The sequence below is a fragment of the Pectinophora gossypiella genome, chromosome 28, assembly GCF_024362695.1.
Source record: "Pectinophora gossypiella chromosome 28, ilPecGoss1.1, whole genome shotgun sequence".
Lineage (NCBI taxonomy): Eukaryota > Metazoa > Arthropoda > Insecta > Lepidoptera > Gelechiidae > Pectinophora > Pectinophora gossypiella.
This window is the reverse complement of record NC_065431.1, coordinates 1,328,696-1,351,592: the sequence shown is the minus strand read 5'-3', so window position 1 is coordinate 1,351,592 and position 22,897 is coordinate 1,328,696. Positions and strand designations below refer to the sequence as shown.

At 39.7% G+C, this 22,897-nt stretch overlaps 1 protein-coding gene across 1 annotated transcript; it reads right to left on the bottom strand.

Annotated features, from left to right (window-relative positions):
* Nucleotides 1-2,285: 2,285 nt before the first annotated feature.
* Nucleotides 2,286-22,283, bottom strand: LOC126379198 (importin subunit alpha-1-like). Its single transcript, XM_050027883.1, has 11 exons — nt 22,108-22,283; nt 20,459-20,606; nt 14,986-15,133; nt 12,926-13,007; nt 11,491-11,708; nt 10,414-10,505; nt 9,487-9,665; nt 8,179-8,372; nt 7,580-7,751; nt 6,792-6,893; nt 2,286-5,079 (listed from the first exon to the last, which is right to left on the bottom strand). Exons 1-11 carry the CDS (start codon nt 22,168-22,170, stop codon nt 4,948-4,950), a joined length of 1,530 nt encoding a protein of 509 aa, XP_049883840.1. The 5' UTR covers nt 22,171-22,283; the 3' UTR covers nt 2,286-4,947.
* Nucleotides 22,284-22,897: the final 614 nt, after the last annotated feature.

Genomic DNA, 22,897 nt, shown 5'->3' with positions numbered 1-22,897 from the left:
TAAAAATTTGCTAAGAAATAGCAACACTAAAGAGTGACTGTCAAAAGATTGCATTTTCGCGTTGTCATAAACAATTCGCTTTTCCTTCGATTTTTGTTAATATTTCTCTAAATTGTAACTGAAATGGCTGACAAACAGAAAGTAGACCTCGGCCTTTTGGAAGAAGACGATGAATTTGAAGAATTTCCCGCTGAAAGTAAGGAAATATTGTATTTTCTAGAACATTGTATGAAGGTTCGTTTTGTGTATTTCTTTGTGACTAATTGGGTATTTTCATGTTAGATTGGGGTACGGAAGACGCTGATGATGAGGACGTGTCCGTCTGGGAGGATAACTGGGAAGATGACATCGTTCAAGATGATTTCAACCAGCAGTTGAGGTTAGTTTTTTTTCGTTTTATTGGTGTAGTTCTCGAACTGGTAAAAAAAGGCTAAACGGTGATTAAAAACAAACTTACTTTATCTAAACCTTATTTGAATTATATTTTCGTCCATGAGTATGTAAAATCAGTGTTAAGAGGATTGCATACTTTTTTTGGTTATAAATATCAAGTGGGTGCAATTTGTCTTTGATTACTTGTGGCTCAGCCCACACAATTTATGTATTTACATAAATATTATAAATAAATATGTGCAGTATGACTTTTCAAATTGTTTCCTTTTTTTTAATTACTTTTCTAAAGTTATTTTTAATTTATTTCAGGCAACAATTGGAAAAGCTGAAGGAACAGAATAAGGCGTAACTTCGTTAGATCAATAATGTCATAGCTATAAGATTTCTTAATAAGATTATAATCTGAGAATGTTCAACCACCTTCATGCCCAGATAAAGGCCAAAGGAGATTGACCTAAAGTGGTCCAAATATCCATCACCAACGAAGACTATGTACTGAAATAGACCACTAAATACTGAGCAATAAATACCAAACTGTAGTCAAAAATATGGTGTCAGTAAAAAGCTATGGCTGAATGAAACTTTTTTTTTAAATCTGTTTAATTTTCAACAGATGCATTCGGAACAATGATATTGAAAATATTTTCCCATGAAAAGGTTAAAAAAAAACATGATTTTTCGTTTAGCCATAACTTTTTACTGACAGCATAATTTAGACTACGGTTTGGTATTACTACTCAGTATTTAGTGGTTTATTTCGGTACGTAGGTCTCTTTAGTGGTGTATATTTGGACCAAATTCCATACAACATTGGTCAATGTCGTTTGAAGTATTTCTAAGGATCTGGCGGGTTAAAAAGGCCACATTGAAGCAATATATCTAAGAAAGCAATATTGCAATTTGACATTTGCGCATATAAAAGAAAGTGCGCAATGCAAACAAATGTCAAATAGCAATATTGCTTTCTTAGATGAATTGCTTCGATGTGGCCATTTTAACCCCCTTGAACCTCAAAAATACAAACCCTTATAGTTTTTATCGGCATGTTTGAGAACTACCACGAGTTCAGACGCTCATCTGTAACTGGCCTTCGATTCAATTCTCAGTTAATGCCTTTTGTTAATTTATAAAATCCATTTAAATTGTCTATCAAACGCTACTTCTAAAATAAACAAGAATATTCTCAACTACTTATTTATTTTTTATAAACCCTTCAACTTTTTTCTTCTTTATGGCTGCATCGTTCAGAAAGAAAGATTCTGGCAGCGTCAGGGTTTTATAGAAAGAGTTGATCAGTTAAATTAAAATAATCGGTGATTAGTCCAATGTAGATTGAACTTAGAAAATAGAACAGCACAATTTGTTAGTATTAGATATAAGACAATTGCTACGATTACTTCCCAGAAAAGAAAAAAACAATTTTTACCATTACATTTCTCAGTGAAGGACCTCACAAGCAATTTTTTGGGTTAGGAGAGCTACAATTGGGTAGTATCCTAAGTCATACGTAATTCTGATTAATAAATACAGATCTAAAACAGTAGAAACACATTTTTTATGAATTTTAATCAATAAAACGTAATAAGTTTGTCATTTTATCACTTTTTTATATAACGTCACAGCATGGTTTTTATTTTTTGTCTTATTCTTTCAAATATTAACTCCCTCAGACGACGCCCTGAGGGTCGCGCCCAACTGGGCACCCTCAGGCCTGTTTCCTTAAATTTTGTACCTCAGCGCTCCCCATTTGTCCGGCCAAGTAGTTAATGCCATATGTGGGAAATCTACAAGTCACGTCGGTCAAAAAAAGACGTTTAGTAGAAAGTACCTGATTTGACTAGTTGGAAACTAGTCTATTCTTCAAATTGACTAGGAAAATAATAGGCCACAAATAAAAAGCTAAAATGTTTATTAAAATCTTACATCCTAATAGTATCACAATTGATTGTACATGATATGATATTGGTCCCTGGTGATTTGATTACGTATCTCAAGACCAGCTTGGTATTTCAATTGGATATTGTTTAAGGGTGTTGGGACCCTCGCTCAGCGACAATAGATAGCTTAAGTGTAGCGCCGATCGAAATTACTATTTTTCATAGATAAACTAAACTTAATGAGCTCTACACCTTTCTGCCACTACTTGAAGGTCTAGAGAACCTACAAACAATAAAAAATATTATAAATCCTTCCTATTTTCAGGTTTACTCTGGGTCTGAAGTTACGTACTTTTGTTGTTACAAATAAACCTTTACAAAACTTTTTTATGTAGTTCCTAATAAGTAACAAAACTAACATTTATGTAGGTAGTTGACAATAACTTCAGACCCAGAGTAAACCTGAAGAAAATAGGAAGCATTTATAATATTTTTTATTGTTTGTAGGTTCTCGAGACCTTCAAGTAGTGGCAAAAAGGTGTAGAGCTCATTTAGCTTAGTTTATCTATGACAAAGATAATAATTTCGATCACCGAATGCATGGCTACACTTACGCCATCTGTTGTCGCCAAGCTAGGGTCCCAAAACCCTTAAACTTAGCCTTGTAACATTAATTAATTATATTATGAGGGTTAATAAGGTAGGTTATTTAGCCTCACATGAGAGGTCAAATATTATTTATTTGTATATGTAGTAAAAGTGTTGATTAAATGAGACAATGGTGCTAATTCCTACAGACGCCATCTAATTTTATTTTAAGTTATACTTGTAATTTTCTTATCCGTTGAAAAAGAAAGGGACGGGTAATCGACAGGCATAAAATTTATGGAACACACGTCAATTTTAAGGATAAATCTAAAACAACAAAGTAGACAGTACGCCTATTTTATTCACCCGGGTTATTCATTCAATTAACTTGTAAACAAACATCCGTCCCTTTCCTTTTCGGCGAATAAGAAAATGACGGGTATAACTTAAAATAAAATTAGGAGGTGTCTGCAGGAATCGGGGCCAATGTTTTATAAATTCAGTCTTAGTTATAAAATCTACGTTTCATCGCTTCATAGTGGAACGTTTTGACACCTTGTAAGCACTTTTGAATAATTAAAAAAGAGACCCCATCGAACTTGGATCCACCTTCTTTTTTGAAGTCGGCTAACAAAACAAAAGAGTAATAGAATGAGTACAATAGGGATATCAAGTTTTCAAATTCTGTCAGGTTATTGGCCAATATAAAAATTTGGGAGTTTTCAAAATTCCTGCCTGAAATTGACGTGTGTTCCATAAATTTTATGCCTGTCAATTACCCGTCCCTTTCCTTTTCGGCGGATAAGAAAATGACAGGTATAACTTAAAATAAAATTAGATGGTGTATACAGGAATCAGTATCAGTGTGTAACTTAACATGTAACCGCCTTTTGACGATGTGATTTCTTCAACAAAACCTCGATTTTTTACAATTAATTTCCATTTGGATAATTACTAAGAGATATTTTTTTTGTTTTGGTTTTCCCCGAAGGGCAAGGCAAAGGGAACTATGCCAACACAGCCATATCTTATTTTTTTTTCATGATGATGATTAATGAAATGATGAAAGGTGATGACGATGAATGATGAAACCTAAGCCCCCACCCTCGGAGCACACTCCTACTAACCCCAAACGAATTAACTCAAAAATCCGCAAACTTTCGAGTTATAAAGCGGCTTATTGGCACGAAGCGAAAATAGATAGGTACACTTTGTTTATTGAATATTCCGATATAATAACACTATCGCGAATGTTTTCAGACTAACCTAATGCGATCATTAACCACAAAACACCACTTTGTATTAATTATTTAGATTATTCAATGAAGAGAGCAACCGTCCCGTTCCCGCCAAAAAGTCGCTACATTTTTAATCTGGATTGAAGCCAGTTTGTCTATTGCGAGTTACATTTGAAGGTGAATTTCAAAAAGGTGCTTACTTGGTTGGCACCATGGATGGTATTAATAAACGAATCTCAGCTGAGACTGCCCTCAAGATCATGCTCAAGTCTCTGTTTTTATATGAGAACTGTCACATTGACATTATCTTGAGGGCAGTTTCGAAGCTGAGATTAGTTTTATATAGGCTTTTCGGCGGGAAACGGGAACGGGACAGTTGCTTTCTTCATTGAGTAATCTAAATAATTAATACGCACTTCGTATTAGAAAAGTATTTTGTGGTTAATGATCGCATTAAGTTAGTCGGAAGACATTCGCGAGTGTTATTATATTGGAGTATTCAATAAACAAAGTGTATCTGCCTATTTTCGCTTCGTGCCGGGAAGCCGCTTCATAACTCAAAAGTTTATGCGGACTTTTGAGTTAATTCGTTTGGGGTTCGGAGTAGGAGTCTACTCCGAGGGTGGGGGCTTAGGTTTCATCATCATCACCTTTCATCATTTCATTAATCATCAAGAAAAAAAATACGTCAGACATGGCTGTATGGGCATAGTTCCCTTTGCCTTACCCTTCGGGGAAAACCAAACCAAAAAAAAAAATTAGTTTTATATACCACCCTATGAGCCGACGATTATGTTAACATTGTTTGCTGTTCTTGGAATAAGCTAAGTTGTCATACAGTTGCAGGCGTTTTAAAAGTTGATTTGATTATCCTGTGGGTTGGTGCCAAACTGGTACTCCTGCTCTGTCTTCGCTGGTTGGCCTGTCTGGTCCTCTTGATCGGCGAAGTACGTGTCTAAAATCGCCACTGTCTTCTTGTACACCTGGGAACGGAAAATTAATTATAGTTATGTATAATATGTTATGTTATGTTTTATTTTTTATATGTTTTTTTTTTATTTTATTTTATTTTTTAATTATTTGCCCATTCGGGCAGGCAAAGGGAACTTAGCCCATACAGCCTAGTCTTTGGTGATCTTGATCTTTTTTGGAGAAGCACCCAGAAAATGTCTTCTTTTTTTTTATTATGGTATGGACTTTTTGGCGGAAACGGGACGATTGCTTTCATCAATCTACAATAATTAATACGGAGTGGTGATTTTTGCCTTTGGTCTTGGTTCCATACAAGACCATTAACCCGGCCCCAGGGGGGACAGAGTCACCTTCTCTGTCCTCCACTGGGGCAATTCCTGTTCGTCGCGTTGACGTTATCGTACACGCGCATCTGTGTGTGTGACGTCTGACGTCATACGATTCAACTTTAAACTATGTCCGAGGGGGTGAGGTAAACCTAGCTCAGCCGCTGGTGGGGAGCGGAGAGTTGCCGTTCTATACGTAGTTTTATTCCTTAATCTTAATATACAGGGTGTTAGTGACATCGTAACGAATACTGAGGGGGATGATTCAGACCATGATTCTGAGTTGACATCAAGTGGAATTTTCCGTCGCAAAATTCATGTTTTTTTTTAGTATTTTTAAATTATTTTCAATTCTACATATACTTTTGCGATTAAAAAATCCACTTGATATTAACTCAGAATAATCAGCTGAATCATCCGCCTCAGTCTTCGTTACGATGTCACTTACACCCCGCACAAGTACATACTGTAGCCATACAAGTAGGTATGGGTGTTAGTGACACCGTAACGAATACTGAGGCGGATGATTCAGCTGATTATTCTGAGTTAATATCAAGTGGAATTTTCAGTCGGAAAATTCATGAAAATTTTTGTTTTTTTTTTAAGTTATTTTCTGTTCCATACTTTTGCGACGGAAAATTCCACTTGATACCATCTCAGAATCATGGTCTCAATCATCCCTCAAAGTTTTCGTTACGATGTCACTAACACCCTGTATAAAATTCACCGGCTTGTTCCTAAAACTTCGCAGGTTCGAACCCCGGTACCGTACTTGCACCAATGAGTTATTAATTTATCTTAAGTGCAGTTTGCACTAACACAGTCGGGTCGACCATTATAGACGGCGATACGGCTCACCACCTATCACGTTGGTCTAACAGAAAGCTCGGTGAGGTGTGGGTACTTAGTTCATCTTGCGATGGATGTACCTCTGACTACCCCAAAAGAGATATAGTCGTGAGCAATACCGTCTTCACCATAAGGGCACACGGGGCCCGTGCCCAGGGCCCTCTCGGGGGGCCCCGAAGGATCCACAATTTCTCACACATTAATTCTCAAAACATTTTTGTCGGGCACATTACACTTTTTTCACAAATCAGGAATCTTATCAGGTTAGATTTACAAGGCATATCATATACTACGCCATTATATTATCGATGACTGCGACTTTTCCAAAAACCAAAGAACCTATGTTGTATTTGATTACTTATAAATGGGTTCATAGGTACTTAGTAAAACATGTAAGTGTTTTTCTTTTTTTACTTTCCAATTCGCTTTCTTTACTTTCACAAAGGGCCCCAAATTCTTGTGTGCCCAAGGGCCCCAGCCTAGTTTAAGACGGCGCTGGTCGTGAGCTTATGAGCTCATGTGATAATAGTTACTTCATCAAGTCCTACCTCCTCGTTCTCATGTTGTTGCAAGGCCTCCATCTGGTCCAGGGCACCGATCTCCTCCAACTTGAGACACAGCGGCTCCACTTGGCCATACTTCACTGCAGCCTGCAATAAGCAAGTAAAATCTTTATTTCCTTTACCAAGTTACGTGGTAATGGGCCCTGATCAGAAATCAGAATCATTTATTCAACGTAATTATCCCAGCCTTTGGCTTTGGTTTCATATAAAACTATTAACCTGGCTCTAGGGGGGACCGAGTCACCCCTGCCCTCCACTGGGACAATTGGTAGTTTCCTAGGTCAAAGATAAATTATGAAATTCTGCTCTAAGTGTCAAAAAACGTTACTTTTTTTCATCATCATCAATTTAAGAGCCACGCTCTTGTCGGTGCAGCATTTTCCATGCTACTTTTTTAGGGGAAAATAGGGCAGTGGTTTCCCTCTTGCCTTCCGCCCCGCAGTACTCTGACGCGAGTGTGATGGCGCCCAGAGTAGTCTATTCCAAAGCCTAGGACTCCTGTCCTCCGCCTTTAGATATTTTTGAATTTGAATAAAGATATTATTGAATTTGAATAAAGATATTTTTGAGTTTGAATAAAGAATGTTTTGAATTTGAATAAAGATATTTTTGAATTTGAATAAAAATATTATTGAATTTGAATAAAGATATTTTGAATTTGAATAAAGAATGTTTTGAATTTGAATAAAGATATTATTGAATTTGAATAAAGATATTTTTGAATTTGAATAAAGATATTTTTGAATTTGAATAATAAAGCACGCGAGGCGCACCTGCAGCAGATGCGCCAGGCCGTCCAGCACGACGGTGAGCGCGCGCTGGTCGGGCGCGGCCAGCAGCGCGCAGTAGGGCTCCAGGAAGCCGGCGGACAGCAGCGTGTCCAGCTGCTCCGGGGTGCCGCCCAGGCACACGTTGGTTATCGCCCACGCCGCTTCCTTCTGACATCTTGAACAAACACAAAAAAATATTTATTTATTTATTTACATATCATTACAGGCCAGGTCCAATTCGATAATGCTTAAAAATAAGAATAAAAAAAAATAAGTGATATTTTTGAAATTTTGACATTATTGCTTAATTCAATTCAATTCATTGACATTGATACTTTGTTTTTTGCTATTAAATTATAAATTGCTATACATTTTATGCTATTAATTATTTTTGTATATGTCAAATTGTTATGTTCTTGTCATGAAATATTTAAATAATGTTAAGTATGGATAATGTATAATGTCGAACACAATGTAAAAAATTATAACGATCACATAAATAAAAGATTATGTCCCCACCGGGACCTCCGGATCGTGAGCCCGACGCTCAACCACTGGACCACGGAGGCCGTTATTATAAGGAAATTAAAAAAAAGACTGACTTGATGTCCTCATAGGTGAGCACGTGCAGCAAATGGCCGGCGGCCCCGCCGTCGAGGGCGGCCTGGATCTGGTGGGTGGTGCCGGCCAGCACGTTGCTGATGGCCCACGCGGCCTCCTTCATGAGCGCCGGCTTGCCGCAGCGCAGCAGCTGGTTGAGCGGCGGCAGGCACCCGGCCTCGATGCAGCGGTCCGTCTGGAGACAACAATGGTCATGAATCCAGTACGGGCACGAGCATTAATATGTATACACTTTGGTACCATGTCACATTAACTTTTTTGACAAATTGAACTGTAAGTCTCACTAAATGTCAAATATGTTAGTGCGACAGAGTCCTTAAGTGGGTACATTATATTGCTCATGACTGTACACACCAAGGTATAAGAAGAATTGTATGTTTATTTCTTTTTTTAAAGAACGTCTAGGGCCCTGTGCCGAGGTTTTTCTTGCAGCTTCTTTTCCCCGGCTATACAGGTTGTGGGAAGCTGCAGTAGTTTTAGGCGGATGAGACGTTCGTTATGTAAAAATTGACGATTCAAAGTGTAACTATGTTACCTACTGAATAAAGATATTTTAGAATTTAAATTCGAAGACCAGGGGGGGTTAAAATGGCCACATCGAAGCAATGTTGCAGTTTGACATTTGCGCATATAAAAGGTATGCTGAATCCTATGACAAGCCGCCATTGCTAGCCCATTGATAACGGAAGTGTTACCATTCAATTGGTATCTCCAACATTCCAAGGACGTAAATTTGACGGCGACGGAAAATTCCACTTGATATTAACTCAGAATAATGGTCTGAATCGTCCCCCTCAGTATTTGTTACGATGTCACTAACACCTTGTATAAGAAAAAAACAAAAGAAATATCCTCTACACGGAAATCATCATAAAGAGAGAGAGAGAATAGCGGTATTCTCTCTCTCTCTTTATTTAAGAGCTGCGCTCTTGTCGGTGGAGTAATTACCATTACTCCATAGATAGAGCGTGTAGAACGGTGGTTGCCCCAATCGCCTTCCGTTATCCGCTAACCTGTTTTAATTTTACTTTTATTTGGAGCACTTTGTGATCCCTAGTTTGGTTAGGACATTACAGGCTGATCACCTGATTGTCCGAAAGACGATCCGTGCTTCGGAAGAAACGTTAAGCCGTTGGTCCCGGTTACTATTTACTGATGTAAGTACGTAGTCGTTACATGAGTCATGTCAGGTGTCTTTGGCGGCTCAATAGTAACCCTGACACCAGGGTTGATGAGGTTGGTAGTCTACCTCACAAGCCACACGATAGAAGATTTTGTTTTTTTTTTACCTGCACATCGGAGCCAGTAAGCATGTTCCCCACAGCCCGCAGCGCCGGCGTCTTGACCGCGGCGGCCTTATGCTCCAATAGCGATATCACTCGCGGCAACAAATCCTTCGTGGTCTGGACACCTTCTATGCGCTCGTTGGGACCGTCAGTGAGGTATGACAGCGCCCAGCAAGCGTCCGCTGTGGAAAGATAGTTAAGAATGGTTAGTAGGTTTGTGGCGACGGTTTTATGCCGATAGTTTTGTGCAGAGGTTTTTCTTGCAGCTTCTTTTCCCCGGCTATACAGGTTGTGAGAAGCTGCAGTAGTTTTAGGCGGATGAGACGTTCGTTATGTAATAATTGACGATTCAAAGTGTAACTATGTTACTCACTGATCATCACCATCATCACCAACCCATTAACGACCCCACTGCTGGGGCACGGGCCTTCCCTATGGATGGATAGGGAGATCGGGCCTTAAACCACCACGCGGGCCCAGTGCGGATTGGTGGTTATTAACGACTGCTAATGCAGCCGGGACCAACGGCTTAACGTGCCTTCCGAAGCACGGAGGAGCTCGAGATGAAAACTTTTTTTTTTTGGGAATGGGAATAATATGCCAAGGAGAGAGAGAGAGTATGTAATGATATATTTCAAAATAACAACATAACACAAGCTCATGATTACCCAATTGGGATAGTCAAGAGATAAAAAAAGAGGTACATCCATCGCAAGATAAACTAAGTGATAGGTGGTGAGCCGTATCGCCGTCTGTGTGTGACTCACCCCGAGTGTGTGGGAGTGTATGTGAGCGTCAATTTGAGGGGGTGTGTGTGTTTGTGACGGTGAGTGTGTGTGTGAGTGTGTGTGTGACGGTGTGTGTGTATGCGTGCGTGCGTGCGTGAGTGTGTAAGAGTGTATGTGTGTGTGTTAATATGTTAGAACATACCTAAAACGTCTTGATCCTGAACGGTGAGCAGTTCAGAGATGTAAAACAGTGCCGGGGCGACCATCTCGAATTTTACCAGCGGATTCTTGTTTCTGAAATAATAAAGGTTAATGTAGCGGACCCAACTAGTTGGCCACCTAGTTCCGCCCGCATGCAACAGATGGCGTCACATTCAATAATACAGTTTTCAAGCAGTCGTGAAACGCGATATCGAAGTTTACACAGCAAGACGCATATACAGCTTCCAACACAACACTGTTGGATCGTCGATCCCTAGTCACACTACCAACTTGTGGCTAGCGGGGTACTATGCTCAGTTCGGTACCCTGAAAACATCCTTTGGCGGCAGCACATCCTTGCCGCCAAAGTTAAAAAAATAAAAATAATTAAGGTTAAAGTTGCCTGGAAGAAACTTCTGCATGAGCAATAAGGCCGCCTGTTGTGTCATTGTGTGTCTGTTGTCCTTATTTCTGTATCTCGTGGCCATTGTCTTGAAGCAAGTATTTTATCTATCTATGTAAAGGTTTGTCGCACACAGATGTTGATGTGCTCTGCCTGGTGTATATGAGATGGTAAAGAATACAGCGACTTTGAGTAGACCACGTAGTTTTATTAGATAATTAAGCACACACAATTTGCGTTATTACACAATTCGTTGATCGTAGAAGAAGAAGGAAAAAGTATTGCTATTTTATAAATAAAAAAGTAAAAAATAATAATTTTGTTGGATGTTGCCAACAGGTTTGTTAATTTACAGTAGGCATAGAAGCCGTGGTGGCCCAGCGGGAACAACGCTTGACTCTCGCTGTAAGGTCGCAGGTTCGAATCTCGGCAAGGGCCTAGACCAACGATTTTTTATTTATTTTTTATCGCTTTCGGACTAGGGTCGATTAATTCTTTCAAATGTAATCCCCTTAGAGGTACACGCCCAATCGGGCACCCTTAATGCTCCCCATTTGTCCGGCCAAGTGGTTAATCCCATTTGCCGCACATCTACAATTATTCTTGTCGTGTGGGTTGTGTCCTAACCTGTTTTGTAAGCCAAAGGATGTTAGTGCAAATATCTCCGTGAATTACCTGCACAGGTTGCTATATGTCCAGACGGCGGTGCGCAGCTGCGAGGCGGGCGTGGTGAGCGCCAGCAGCGGCAGCAGCGCCGGTAGGGCTCCGCCCTCCAGCACCAGGTCGCGCGTGGAGGCGCCGTCGCCGGCGATGTTGCCGAGGGCCCAGGCGCTTTGTTCGCCCACTACTCCGCCGCGAGCGAGAAGATATACCAGCTTTGGAATAGCTCCCCCCTGGAAGACAAGTTTAAATTCTCAATTATTTATTGCATTCCATGTAGTACAATGGGGTGTTACATAGGCATAGGAACTATGACATGGACCCTGTAGGGCACAGCAACGTTGAAGGGAAGAGAGGAAGTGTGTATTAAAATTAAAACTTCATCATCATCATCACCAGCCCATTAACGTCCCCACTGCTGGGGCACGGGCCTTCCCTATGGATGGATAGGGAGATCCAGCTCGGTGGCGCAGCGGTTAACGCGCTCGGTCTGCGATTGTTGAAGTTAAGCAACTTTCGCAAAGGCCGATCATAGGATGGGTGACCACAAAAAAAAAGTTTTCATCTCGAGCTCCTCCGTGCTTCGGAAGGCACGTTAAGCCGTTGGTTATTAAAATTATTAAAATTAAAACTTATCATTTAAAAATTCGTCTACAGTATAATAGCTCTTTTTAAATAGCATTGTTTTAAATTTTTTTATAAATAAATTCGTTATAATTTCATCTCTTAAGTACTTCAAATAATCAGATAGACTTGCCTGATAGACTTTTTAATCTTCTTCTTCTATCGTGTGGGTTGTGAGGTGGAGTACGAACGTCATTAACCCTGGAGTCAGGGTTGATGACGTTCGTACTCCACCTCACAACATGACTCATGTAACTACTACTTACTTACATCAGTACATCAGTAAGTAGTAACCGGGACCAACAGCTTAACGTGCCTTCCGAAGCACGGATCATCTTACTTTCGGACAATCAGGTGATCAGCCTGTAATGTCCTAACCAAACTAGGGACCACAAAGTAATTTTTGTGATATGCACCCATCGGGAATCGAACCCGGGACCTCCGGATCGTGAGCCCAACGCTTAACCACTAAAAATAACATTAAGTAGGAGCTGCGCTCTTGTCGGTGGAGTAATCGCCATTCCTCTCTTCTTCCCGCCAAAACCTTCACCTCACGATACGACACGACCTGCACCTTCTCTTTTATTTGTTTCATAAATGTTATCCTAGGTCTACCCCTTCCTCTCTTCCCTTAAATTTTTCCTTCTATGATGTTTGTCATAAATGAATCGTGTCGTATCAGGTGGCCAATCATATTTCCTCTCCGGTTCTCTATAGTCTTCAATATGGTTCTCCTTTGCACCCGGAATAAATTTTAGAAGCAAGCTGGTTTACCACTGGCCTACAGTGACTTATGGCACATCATGAGAGTAAATGCTGTACTTACATCAACAACGGCCATGGTATGGTTGTGGGTCCCAGAAGCTATGTTGGTTAGAGCCCAGGCCGCCTCAAACTGAAGATCTGCACTGTAATTGACATATACACAGGATGTTATAGTCCGGCAATCTCGTGCGCGACCCTCCTGCGGGGCGACAGACGGTGGCGGGGACGGGGTAGCTAAGATGTCAGCGGGTAGCAGGTGGTGTAGCGGGGAAGGGAAACGCGTGCATCTGCGCGTCAAGTACGGCAGTCTCGGCCGCGCAGCCGAAGCGGCAACACGTGCTTGATAATCTGTACTACTTTGAGGGCGACGCACACGAGATTAATATCTGAGGATGAGTGAGGCGATCTCAAGACAACTTAAGGAGGTTGTACATAAATAATTAATGAGCAAAACACGGAGAAATCAAAGAGAAGTGACGAAGAATATCAAACGGAGAGTGAAAATGAAAGCGATATGGAAATTGATTTATAATAAAACAATCTATTCATATTTTAGTTTTCCTAATAATTGGTCGTCAAGCATAATAATAAAAATAAAATAAAATAGTTCTATCTCTTTATTCACTCCTACATATATTACGTCACAAGTAAGTACAACTTATTGCAAGATTTATCCTGGCACACTTCTCTACGAGTGCAGCCGTGTTCTAGAATGTCAAGATGATGACGCGCTACCCCGTCCCCGCCACCGTCTGTCGCCCCGCAGGAGGGTCGCGCACGAGATTGCCGGACTATAGTGGCATAGTAACAAAAACTTTGAGGGATGATTCAAACCATGATTCTGAGTCGATATCAAGTGAAATTTTCCGTCGTAAATGTAACTGAAAATATATATTTTTTTTCTTTTAAATATCTGCAATCAGTCGCAAGACTTTAATCAGATTTGGTGTGTGAATTGATTAGTTAGAAGTAAAGCAACCAATGCCACCATCTTCCATAGTACTCAGCGCCCAAGAACATCCTTCCTTTTGAGCCTCTTCACCCTGTTGCTAGCTTCCAACAGCATAGTTGCTAAGGGATTTGGATGGTTACTCAACCGTTCCTTATGCCTTTTGTTGTACTTTTCAATTTCTTCTGTGATCGTTGGCATGTCTAGGTATTGATGTACCTCTGAGTTTCGAATAAACCAGGGCGCCGCGCACATAGTCTTCAAGATATTGTTCTGAACCCTCTGCAGACTTAGTATATTGGATTTGCTGGCGGTAGACCATAGGGCGATTCCATAGAGCCAGATTGGTTTCAATATTGCAGTGTAAATCATTAGTTTATTGTTCAAAGATGAAAATAAATTTTAAAAAAAAAGCACTAAAATATCCATGAATATTCCGATAGCAAATTCCTCTTCACAACTCAGAATCATGGTCTGAATCATCCCCCTCAGTTTACGTTACGGTATCCCTAACACCCATACCTACTTGTATGGCTACCTGCATGGTCGGATCGTGAATTTGTGGGGCCCTGAGCTGAAACTACTTGGGGGCCTATCTTAATACTCAACTAATAGCAAAAAATATTTTAACAGACATTTTTTTTTTCAAATTATGGTCTACTTTTTAGCGGGATCTGGGGGCCCCTTGTAACCCCGGGGCCCTGGGCTGCAGCCCAATCAGCCCATAGGTAGATCCGGTCATGACCGCCACATGACTGTACGACCAATATTTTGTATTTTATTATTATTTTTCTGTTTCTTTTACGTTTTTGTTAATAATTGTGATTTTGTGTAATATTTTTTTTTCCCTACTGTGTTTGTATTGTTACTGTGGTGTCCTCTAATAATAAATACTTTCTTTCTTTCTTTCATGGCTACCTGTATGTCTGGTACGGGGTGTAAGTGACATGGTAACGAATACTGAGGGGGATGATTCAGCTGATTATTCTGAGTTAATATCAAGTGGAATTTTCCATCGCAAAAGTATAGAATTGAAAATAATTTTAAAATCTAAAAAATAAAAATTAATTTTGCGACGGAAAATTCTACATGATACTAACTCAGAATAATGGTCTGAATCATCCCCCTCAGTATTCGTTACAATGTCACTAACAACCTGTATAGTGGCTTACCAGTCATCTCTGTCCAGGGCTTCTACAAGTGGCTTGATGACTCCAGCCTCCACCATGGTGGAGATAGGTGGGTTCTGCTCCCGGGACAACATACGACGGGCTGCGCGCGCTGATGATGTCTTGATCGCCAGGTCTTCGGATCTGAGGCCTGGAATTGGATGAGAATAATATTATAGTTGGAGGAGCTCGGTGGCGCAGCGGTAAACGCGCTCGGTCTGCGATTGTTGAAATTAAGCAACTTTCGCAAAAGCCGGTCATAGGATGGGTGACCACAAAAAAAAGTTTTCATCTCGAGCTCCTCCGTGATTCGGAAGGCACGTTAAGCCGTTGGTCCCGGCTGCATTAGCAGTCGTTAATAACCAATCCGCACTGGGCCCGCGTGGTGGTTTAAGGCCCGATCTCCCTATCCATCCATAGGGAAGGCCCGTGCCCCAGCAGTGGGGACGTTAATGGGCTGGTGATGATGAGGGATATAGGGACAGAAAAGCGACTTTGTTTTATACTATGTAGTGATATAGAATTTTAGCATGTTTTTGACCTAGGAAACTAGACAATTGATATCACATGTTTTTTTTTGCCATTTAAGACTAAGACGCAGAGGGGGTGAGGTAGGCGCCCGTTACGAATTGGTGCGGAGGGGAGAAGTTACCGTTCTATACGTAGTATTCTTTATTCTATGAATAGAAGCTAGTTTGTTTAACATACTTACATACATAAACTCACGCCTATTTTCCGGGGTAAGCAGAGACTATAGAATTCCATTTCGAGCGACCATAATTTGACCTATCCTAACTATCCGGGCCATATGTCTCACATATTGACATATACCCTACTCACACATACACACACGCACACCCTCTTAACGAACATAATCACACACATCCTAACAAACACACGCAATTACACCCTCTGCATGGACACTTTATTAACACAGCTAATTTTAATTTGTTTTATCTAGATTTAAGCATTTATATATCTTATTTTTATTTTATTTTTTAGTGTTTTTTTTTTTGGGGCACAGCTGAAAATCAGCGTTGTGGCACTCCCTCGATGTCGGAGTGTCACAACATATTGCTGAGCTGGCGTCCCTTTTTAGAAATAAGTTTGTAATTACAATGTTCACTTCTACTGTTATACTAATACTTATATCTAAAATAAATGATTTCTATTTGCTTCGATCCTGACACACTTCTCTTGCTTCCTCCACATTCATCAATCGCTTCATACACGCACGCCGGTTCAGAGTAGATCGTATTAAACCTTTTCTAAGGACATCTATCTTTTTTTTTTACGACATAAAAAAGATAGCTGGTTCAGGGTGGACACGCACTGCAAAGGACAGAACGAAATGGAAATCCTTAGAGGAGGCCTTTGTCGAAGGACAAGCTGTAAAAGAAAAACCGGTTCCCCATATAAATGTTAGAGTAAGAATATTATACTCTGATCCCAAGGTAACAGTGACCTTTGTGGAGGACGCATAGCGCCAGTTAAACAATGGCTTACTGTCACGGATTACTTTTATTGGATGTTCTCTGTACGGAGTTCGACACAAGAATGGTACAACTCGTGCGGCTCGCCTTCTTATAAGGGTTGTCCCCACTACCGTACCTTGCACGTGTGTCGTAAACAAGTGCAGGTGTTGTTTGTTTGCTAGCCGCACGTGTTGTTTACAGTTAACATAATATTTAGATTTTCAATATTTCGCTGTCGCGCTATCACGGCCATACTGATACGCAGCTCGTGCTCTGAGCTTGCGTTTATTCTGAAACAAGGGTATCTTTTAGTTCACTGTAGTAGCATATTCAATTTGTAACTAAGTATTTGTGCTGTTAAGTCAGTTGTTGTAAGTCTATATCGGTGCATCGACACGAGCTTACAATTGGCAAATTCAATAATAATCGTTTCATTCTTTAAATTGCATTGTTACGCCCAGTTGTAAGCTATATCGTTCCATCGATACGATCTCACAAATTAAAAAATAATAGTTTCCTAGTCCGTTATTTGTTCAAGGATCGGATTAAAATGGGTGAAGATGTTAATCAACCAAATAGTTTTTACTTTTCGCCAGACTCAGAGGCTTAAATTTTATAAGCTTGTTCTGGTTGAAAGTTCAGTAGACAAACTCAGCGGCCAAAAATATAGCTTGTTTCAACAACATCACGGTGAAAGGGACGTTTGCCAAACTCAGAGGCTTTAGTTGCTTGGATTAGCAGCAGTTCCAGTCTCAGAAATATTCGATGAACTCAGAGGCTATTTTGTGGCTTGTTTTTGATATTTGTTGGTTGTTGCTTCTGGTGATTTTACTTTTCGCCAGACTCAGAGGCTTAAATTTTTATAAGCTTGTTCTGGCTGAAGGTTCAGTTGTCAAACTCAGCGGCCGAAAATATAGCTTGTTTCAACAACATCACGGTGAAAGGGACGTTTGCCAAACTCAGAGGCTTTAGTTGCTTGGATTAGCAGCAGTTCCAGTCTCAGAAATATTCGATGAACTCAAGAGGCTATTTTGTGGCTTGTTTTGACAAGTGACCTTTACAACCATTTTTTTTTTATTTCTTGTAAACTGCTATCACGGATCATTCTAAATTCAGGTTTGGTATTAATCTGAGATGTTCATGAGCTATTGTAGTATTTTTTTGGCCAGGACTTTGTATTTCGTATCGATCATTGCCAATAATTTTTACAATTTGATATGGCCCTAAATATTTAGGACCTAGCTTGTTATTAGACCATTGGGTATCTTTACAAAGCACAAAGTCTCCTGGATGAAATAATTTTACTTTAGCACATTTGGAATCGAAACGTTTCTTGCTTTCTGAAGATTGTTCGGTCATTCTGATAATCTATTAAAAGAAATGGCGGCTATCGGCAATCAAGCGCCAGCTTAGTATACAATACGCTGCCACGAAGTCACCACCACACGGCACACACGCGGCACGGCTGCCACTCTCAGAGTGTGCCATGCTGTAACGCCTTCGCCGTTTGTCATTCACTCGTCGTCATTTAGCAGTGGTCACATGAAACAAAATAACTAGGTGTATTATCACATTCACATGACTCTTTCAATCGGTTTATAAAGATTTGATTAATGACGGTAGATTACAAATCACGTTGTAATTTAACGAAAGTTCATTTCTTTATTGCTTGGAGTGAGAAAATACAGCTTAAACCACGCAGCGTTAGCGTGTCTGCACCAATTCAAAACATTTTTAGACCAAAATACCAAGATTTGACGATGATGAAAACCGATTTGAAAACGCGGTTTGAATTATGATTGACACGTATTGCGGGAATATGTCTCGTCAATTTTGTTTTAAAATTGAGAGAAATAGTACTTTCCAAGTTAATTTGAAATCAATTTCCTCATTATTAAAAATTAAAATACACCCAGCAATGAAGTCAATAACAATAAAGTTCCAGTATGAAAACGACTCACCGTAACAATAGTATTCAAATGCAGGTAGGCACCATTATCCTCGATCCTGACAGTACATAGACATTGTGATGAATATGCCACGGCTCAAGTCCAGGTCCAATTTTTATATTCAGGTCCAATTCCAAGTTTAGCCTTAGTTTTAATTAATTAAACACCTGACTCCATCCACGATTATTATCTTATTAGGATAATACGAGTATTTGAAACTTAGTTTCATCCTTTGTGGCCGTCTTTTTCAATATAATGGGTGGGCAGCAGGACGATCCCACTTCTGATGTTAGAGTAAGAATATTATACTCTGATCCCAAGGTAACAGTGACCTTTGTGGAGGACGCATAGCGCCAGTTAAACAATGGCTTACTGTCACGGATTACTTTTATTGGATGTTCTCTGTACGGAGTTCGACACAAGAATGGTACAACTCGTGCGGCTCGCCTTCTTATAAGGGTTGTCCCCACTACCGTACCTTGCACGTGTGTCGTAAACAAGTGCAGGTGTTGTTTGTTTGCTAGCCGCACGTGTTGTTTACAGTTAACATAATATTTAGATTTTCAATATTTCGCTGTCGCGCTATCATAAATATTTAAAAATAAGTATTAATTTTTTAACAGCCTCCGTGGTCTAGTGGTTAGAGCGTTAGGCTCACGATCTGGAGGTCCGGGTTCGATTCCCGATGGGGACATTGTCGAAATCACTTTGTGAGACTGTCCTTTGTTTGGTAAGGACTTTTCAGGCTTGAATCACCTGATTGTCCGAAAAAGTAAGATGATTCCGTGCTTCGGAGGGCACGTTAAGCCGTCGGTCCCGGCTATTAGCCGTAAAAACACCTCCACCAACCCGCAGTGGAGCAGCGTGGTGGAGTATGCTCCATACCCCCTCCAGTTGATTGAGGGGAGGCCTGTGCCCAGCAGTGGGACGTGTATAGGCTGTTTATGTTATGTTATGTTATTAATTTTTATACTGCAAGTTACAGCAAAAAAGGCTTATTTTATTATTTTATTTATTTATTTTATTTTAAGGACATCTCCAATTTGGTCATCGTAAGTCCTTCTCGGTCTTATTAACATTTACATTCATTATGTGGTTAACATACCATGTTTAATCTGCCTTACAAACGATTCATCCTGTGTATGCCCATCATAATCAAAGTCGAAAAACTTCGTCAAGCAATCATTGTGGAATTCCTGAATGTGTTTTAGAATATTTCTATGACATGAAGTCACTACCATAGTAGATATTGGTCTAAAAATCTAAATATTTTTAATGTATACTTTATAAATTGTAGAGGTACTGAGTTGCCAGACTACTGCAAAATATTAATTTATAACAAATTTTTTTTATTAAGTAATTTAAATAAAATAAAAACTGTTTATTTGTACACAGAATTTTGACATAATTTTGATTAATTGACAATGCCTCGATGTCATTAAACTGACAAATGTAGACAAAAAGATAAACCTAAAGAATATGTAACATGACATAAACAGCCTATATACGTCCCACTGCTGGGCACAAGCGACCCCTCAACCGGAGGGGGTATGGCGCATACCTCCGCGCTACTCCACCGCGGGTTAATGGAGGTGATTTAGGGCTACTAGGGGGAACCAACAGCTTAACGTGCCCTTCGAATCATTAGGAGGAAGGGGAGGAGGAAGGAGAAGGAGAATTCTATTTCTCTTTTGTTTTGTATTTTGTTTTTTCCTGTTTGTGCAATAAAGTATTTATTATGTTATGTTATGTTAAGGAGAGGAAGGGGAGGAGGAAGGGGAGTAGGAAGGGGAGGAGGAAGGAGGAAGAGAGGAGGGAGAGGAAGGGGAGGAGGAAGGGGTGGAGGAAGGAGAAAGGAGGAGGAGGAGGAGAGAGAGGAAGGGGAGGAGGAAGGGGAGGAGGAAGGGGAGGACGGGGCGTAAGGGGTGGAGGAAGTGGAGGAGGAAGGAGATGAAGGGGAGGCCTTTGCCCAGCCGCGGCTAGTAGGCTAAATTAGATTAGGGGCCATAAGTCTAAACGCGGAAAATAGGCAAACCTAATGACTAAACATACCCTGAACAATCTCAGCCGGAGTGCGCACCTTCTCATCGTGCACCACATCTCCGGCCTCCGGAGACATCGCCCGCCTCTTGAGCAGCTGCTCATCACGGGCTTGCCTGCGGAGGTTCACGCTCAGCTCGGCTCGTTTGCGGCGGAGATCCTGAAGATTAATTAAAGCATAAACAACCTTTAAACATACCAATACTGGGCACAGGCTTCCTGTCGATCCAGCGGTGGGAGTATGGAGCATACTATACCATGCTGCTCCACTGCGGGCTAGGACAGGTGCTTTATATATGGTTAATATCTGGAACCATAGCTTCATGTGCCCATCGGAGTACTTTTTCGAAACAATCTGGTGATTCAAGCCTGGAATGTCCTTACCAAACAGAGGACAGTCCCACAAAATGATTTTGTCAATGTCCCCATTGGGAATCAATCCCAGATCTCAAGATCATGAGGCACAATGCTCTAACCACTGCACTATGGAGGCTGTTATTATGTATAGTAGCTCCTATAAGACTTAGTATCTACCCTGAACTGATGTGCGTGTATGAAACAATTGATGAATGTGGAGGAAGCAAGAGAAGTGTGTCAAGATCAAAACAAATGGAATTATGTGTGAGTTTATATATATGTGTGTATGTTGTGTTTGTGTATGTATGTGGTAGCTTCTATGCTGGATAGGGTATTTCATAGACTCAAAGGTTTTTTTCCACTGCACTGCATCTGCCATAGACTTGAAAGTCTTTCATCAGATGGTGTGTGGTTGATTTTATTTATTTCGAGGTGCAGTCCAGGAACTGCGATCCTCAAGGATATGTTTTACCAGAATTTGAACCCTATATTTATTTTTTTAGTCTCTCATGCAGGGAAAGTATATTCCATCTTTTCAGACATCTTATCTGGTATATCTGCAGTAGATCTCTAGCTAGCTTGTTGGTGTGGCTTTGAAGTCTTTCCTTGTAGTTTATACTATAGGTCTTCTTCTATTGTGTGGGTTGTGAGGTGGATTACCAACCCCATCAACCATGGTGTCATGGTTATTATTTGAGCTGCCATAGGCCCTTGACATGACTCATGACAACTACAAACTTACATCAGTAAGTAATAACCGGGACCAACGGCTATACATACTATAGGTAACAACTTTCTCTTTAATAGTAGGAATTTCCGGGGATTAACGGGGTCAAAGGTATTTTGTATTTTAAATTGGGGAAGATTTATTACATAGAATCTTCTTACTTTTACTTCGAAGTTAAAATAAAAGTGTGTATATTAAGGAGGTAGTATTTTAAAACAAAGAAAGTATTCACCTTTTTATATCAAATAGGTATGCTCTTCACAAATTGTCAGGTGAGTTTTTATTATATTATGGACTGTGAAGTTCATCGCATGAATCCTAATGTAAAAAGTAAGCAAAGGTTAATCTAATTTAAATAAAACCTTTATTTAAAAAGCACAAGTGAACATAATAAGATTGTGGGTATTTAATGTTAATTCGTCGACATATCGTAGTCAGAAATTAATTACAAAAGAAACATAATTAGCAAAAAAAAGTAGAACATACGTAATCAGAATGAAAAATTAGTAAAAAACAAATGAAATCGACTTCGAAATTCGAACAAAGAAAAAGCTAAATTATAGACACTTTTACTTACATTTGTTCCAACTCCAGCATTTTTATAGGCAGCGAGTCGTGAATTGTGTGTTTTTTCGGACATTGTAAATTAATTTGAACAATAAATAATAAGAAACAAATCACAGAAACGCAACAGAAACGTGAGAGAACGAAATTCGAAGATTTCGAAGAGCAACGGACGGATATTATCGGAATTTTAAAAATTGTGTTGCCCCTTACAAATATATGTCAAGTAATATTTGTGTTAAGTGAATTTTTAAATATTGTATTAATTTTTTCTCTAACTTCCCACTATATTGCCTTTTATAAGGTTCAGCAATACGTATTTTACTATTTTTTATGTTCGTAAAATAAAACGTAAAAGATATTTATAATAAATCCTTCCTATGCCAGTATATGTTTTTTTAAAATGGCAACACTATTAGTTCTTAAAAAAAATAGTAACAATAAGGATGTACACGCTCTTTCTAAAAAATACTATTTCTAAATAATCAATACATCGATTTCCAGAAAAAAATATACAAAATCGATATTCAAAATCGTGTTATTTTATTATGCGGAATAAACGCGCCGCGTTGTGATTACAGCTTGAACGGCACATACGTCAAATAAATATCAGCTGTTCTGATCTGACATTCAGCATTCATCTGACAGAAAGGAATGACGCAATGGATAAACTACAATAATCTATCGTTTCCTTTTCATTACAATGAATGGCATTTTTATTACTTTGACCTTGCCTTTGTTGCATTTGCGATAATGATATCTGTACCAATTACTATATTTTAGTTGCAAATATAACTCATTTT

Excerpts from the sequence above, each read along its gene's own strand:
- LOC126379198 (XM_050027883.1), bottom strand. The coding sequence starts at position 22,170 with ATGTCCGAAAAAACACACAATTCACGACTCGCTGCCTATAAAAATGCT. Across the intron at positions 9,666-10,413 it reads TCAGGATCAAGACGTTTTAG|CGGACGCTTGCTGGGCGCTG; the intron begins GTATGTTCTAAC and ends ATCTTTCCACAG. Across the intron at positions 6,894-7,579 it reads GCCTGGCGCATCTGCTGCAG|GCTGCAGTGAAGTATGGCCA; the intron begins GTGCGCCTCGCG and ends TGCTTATTGCAG.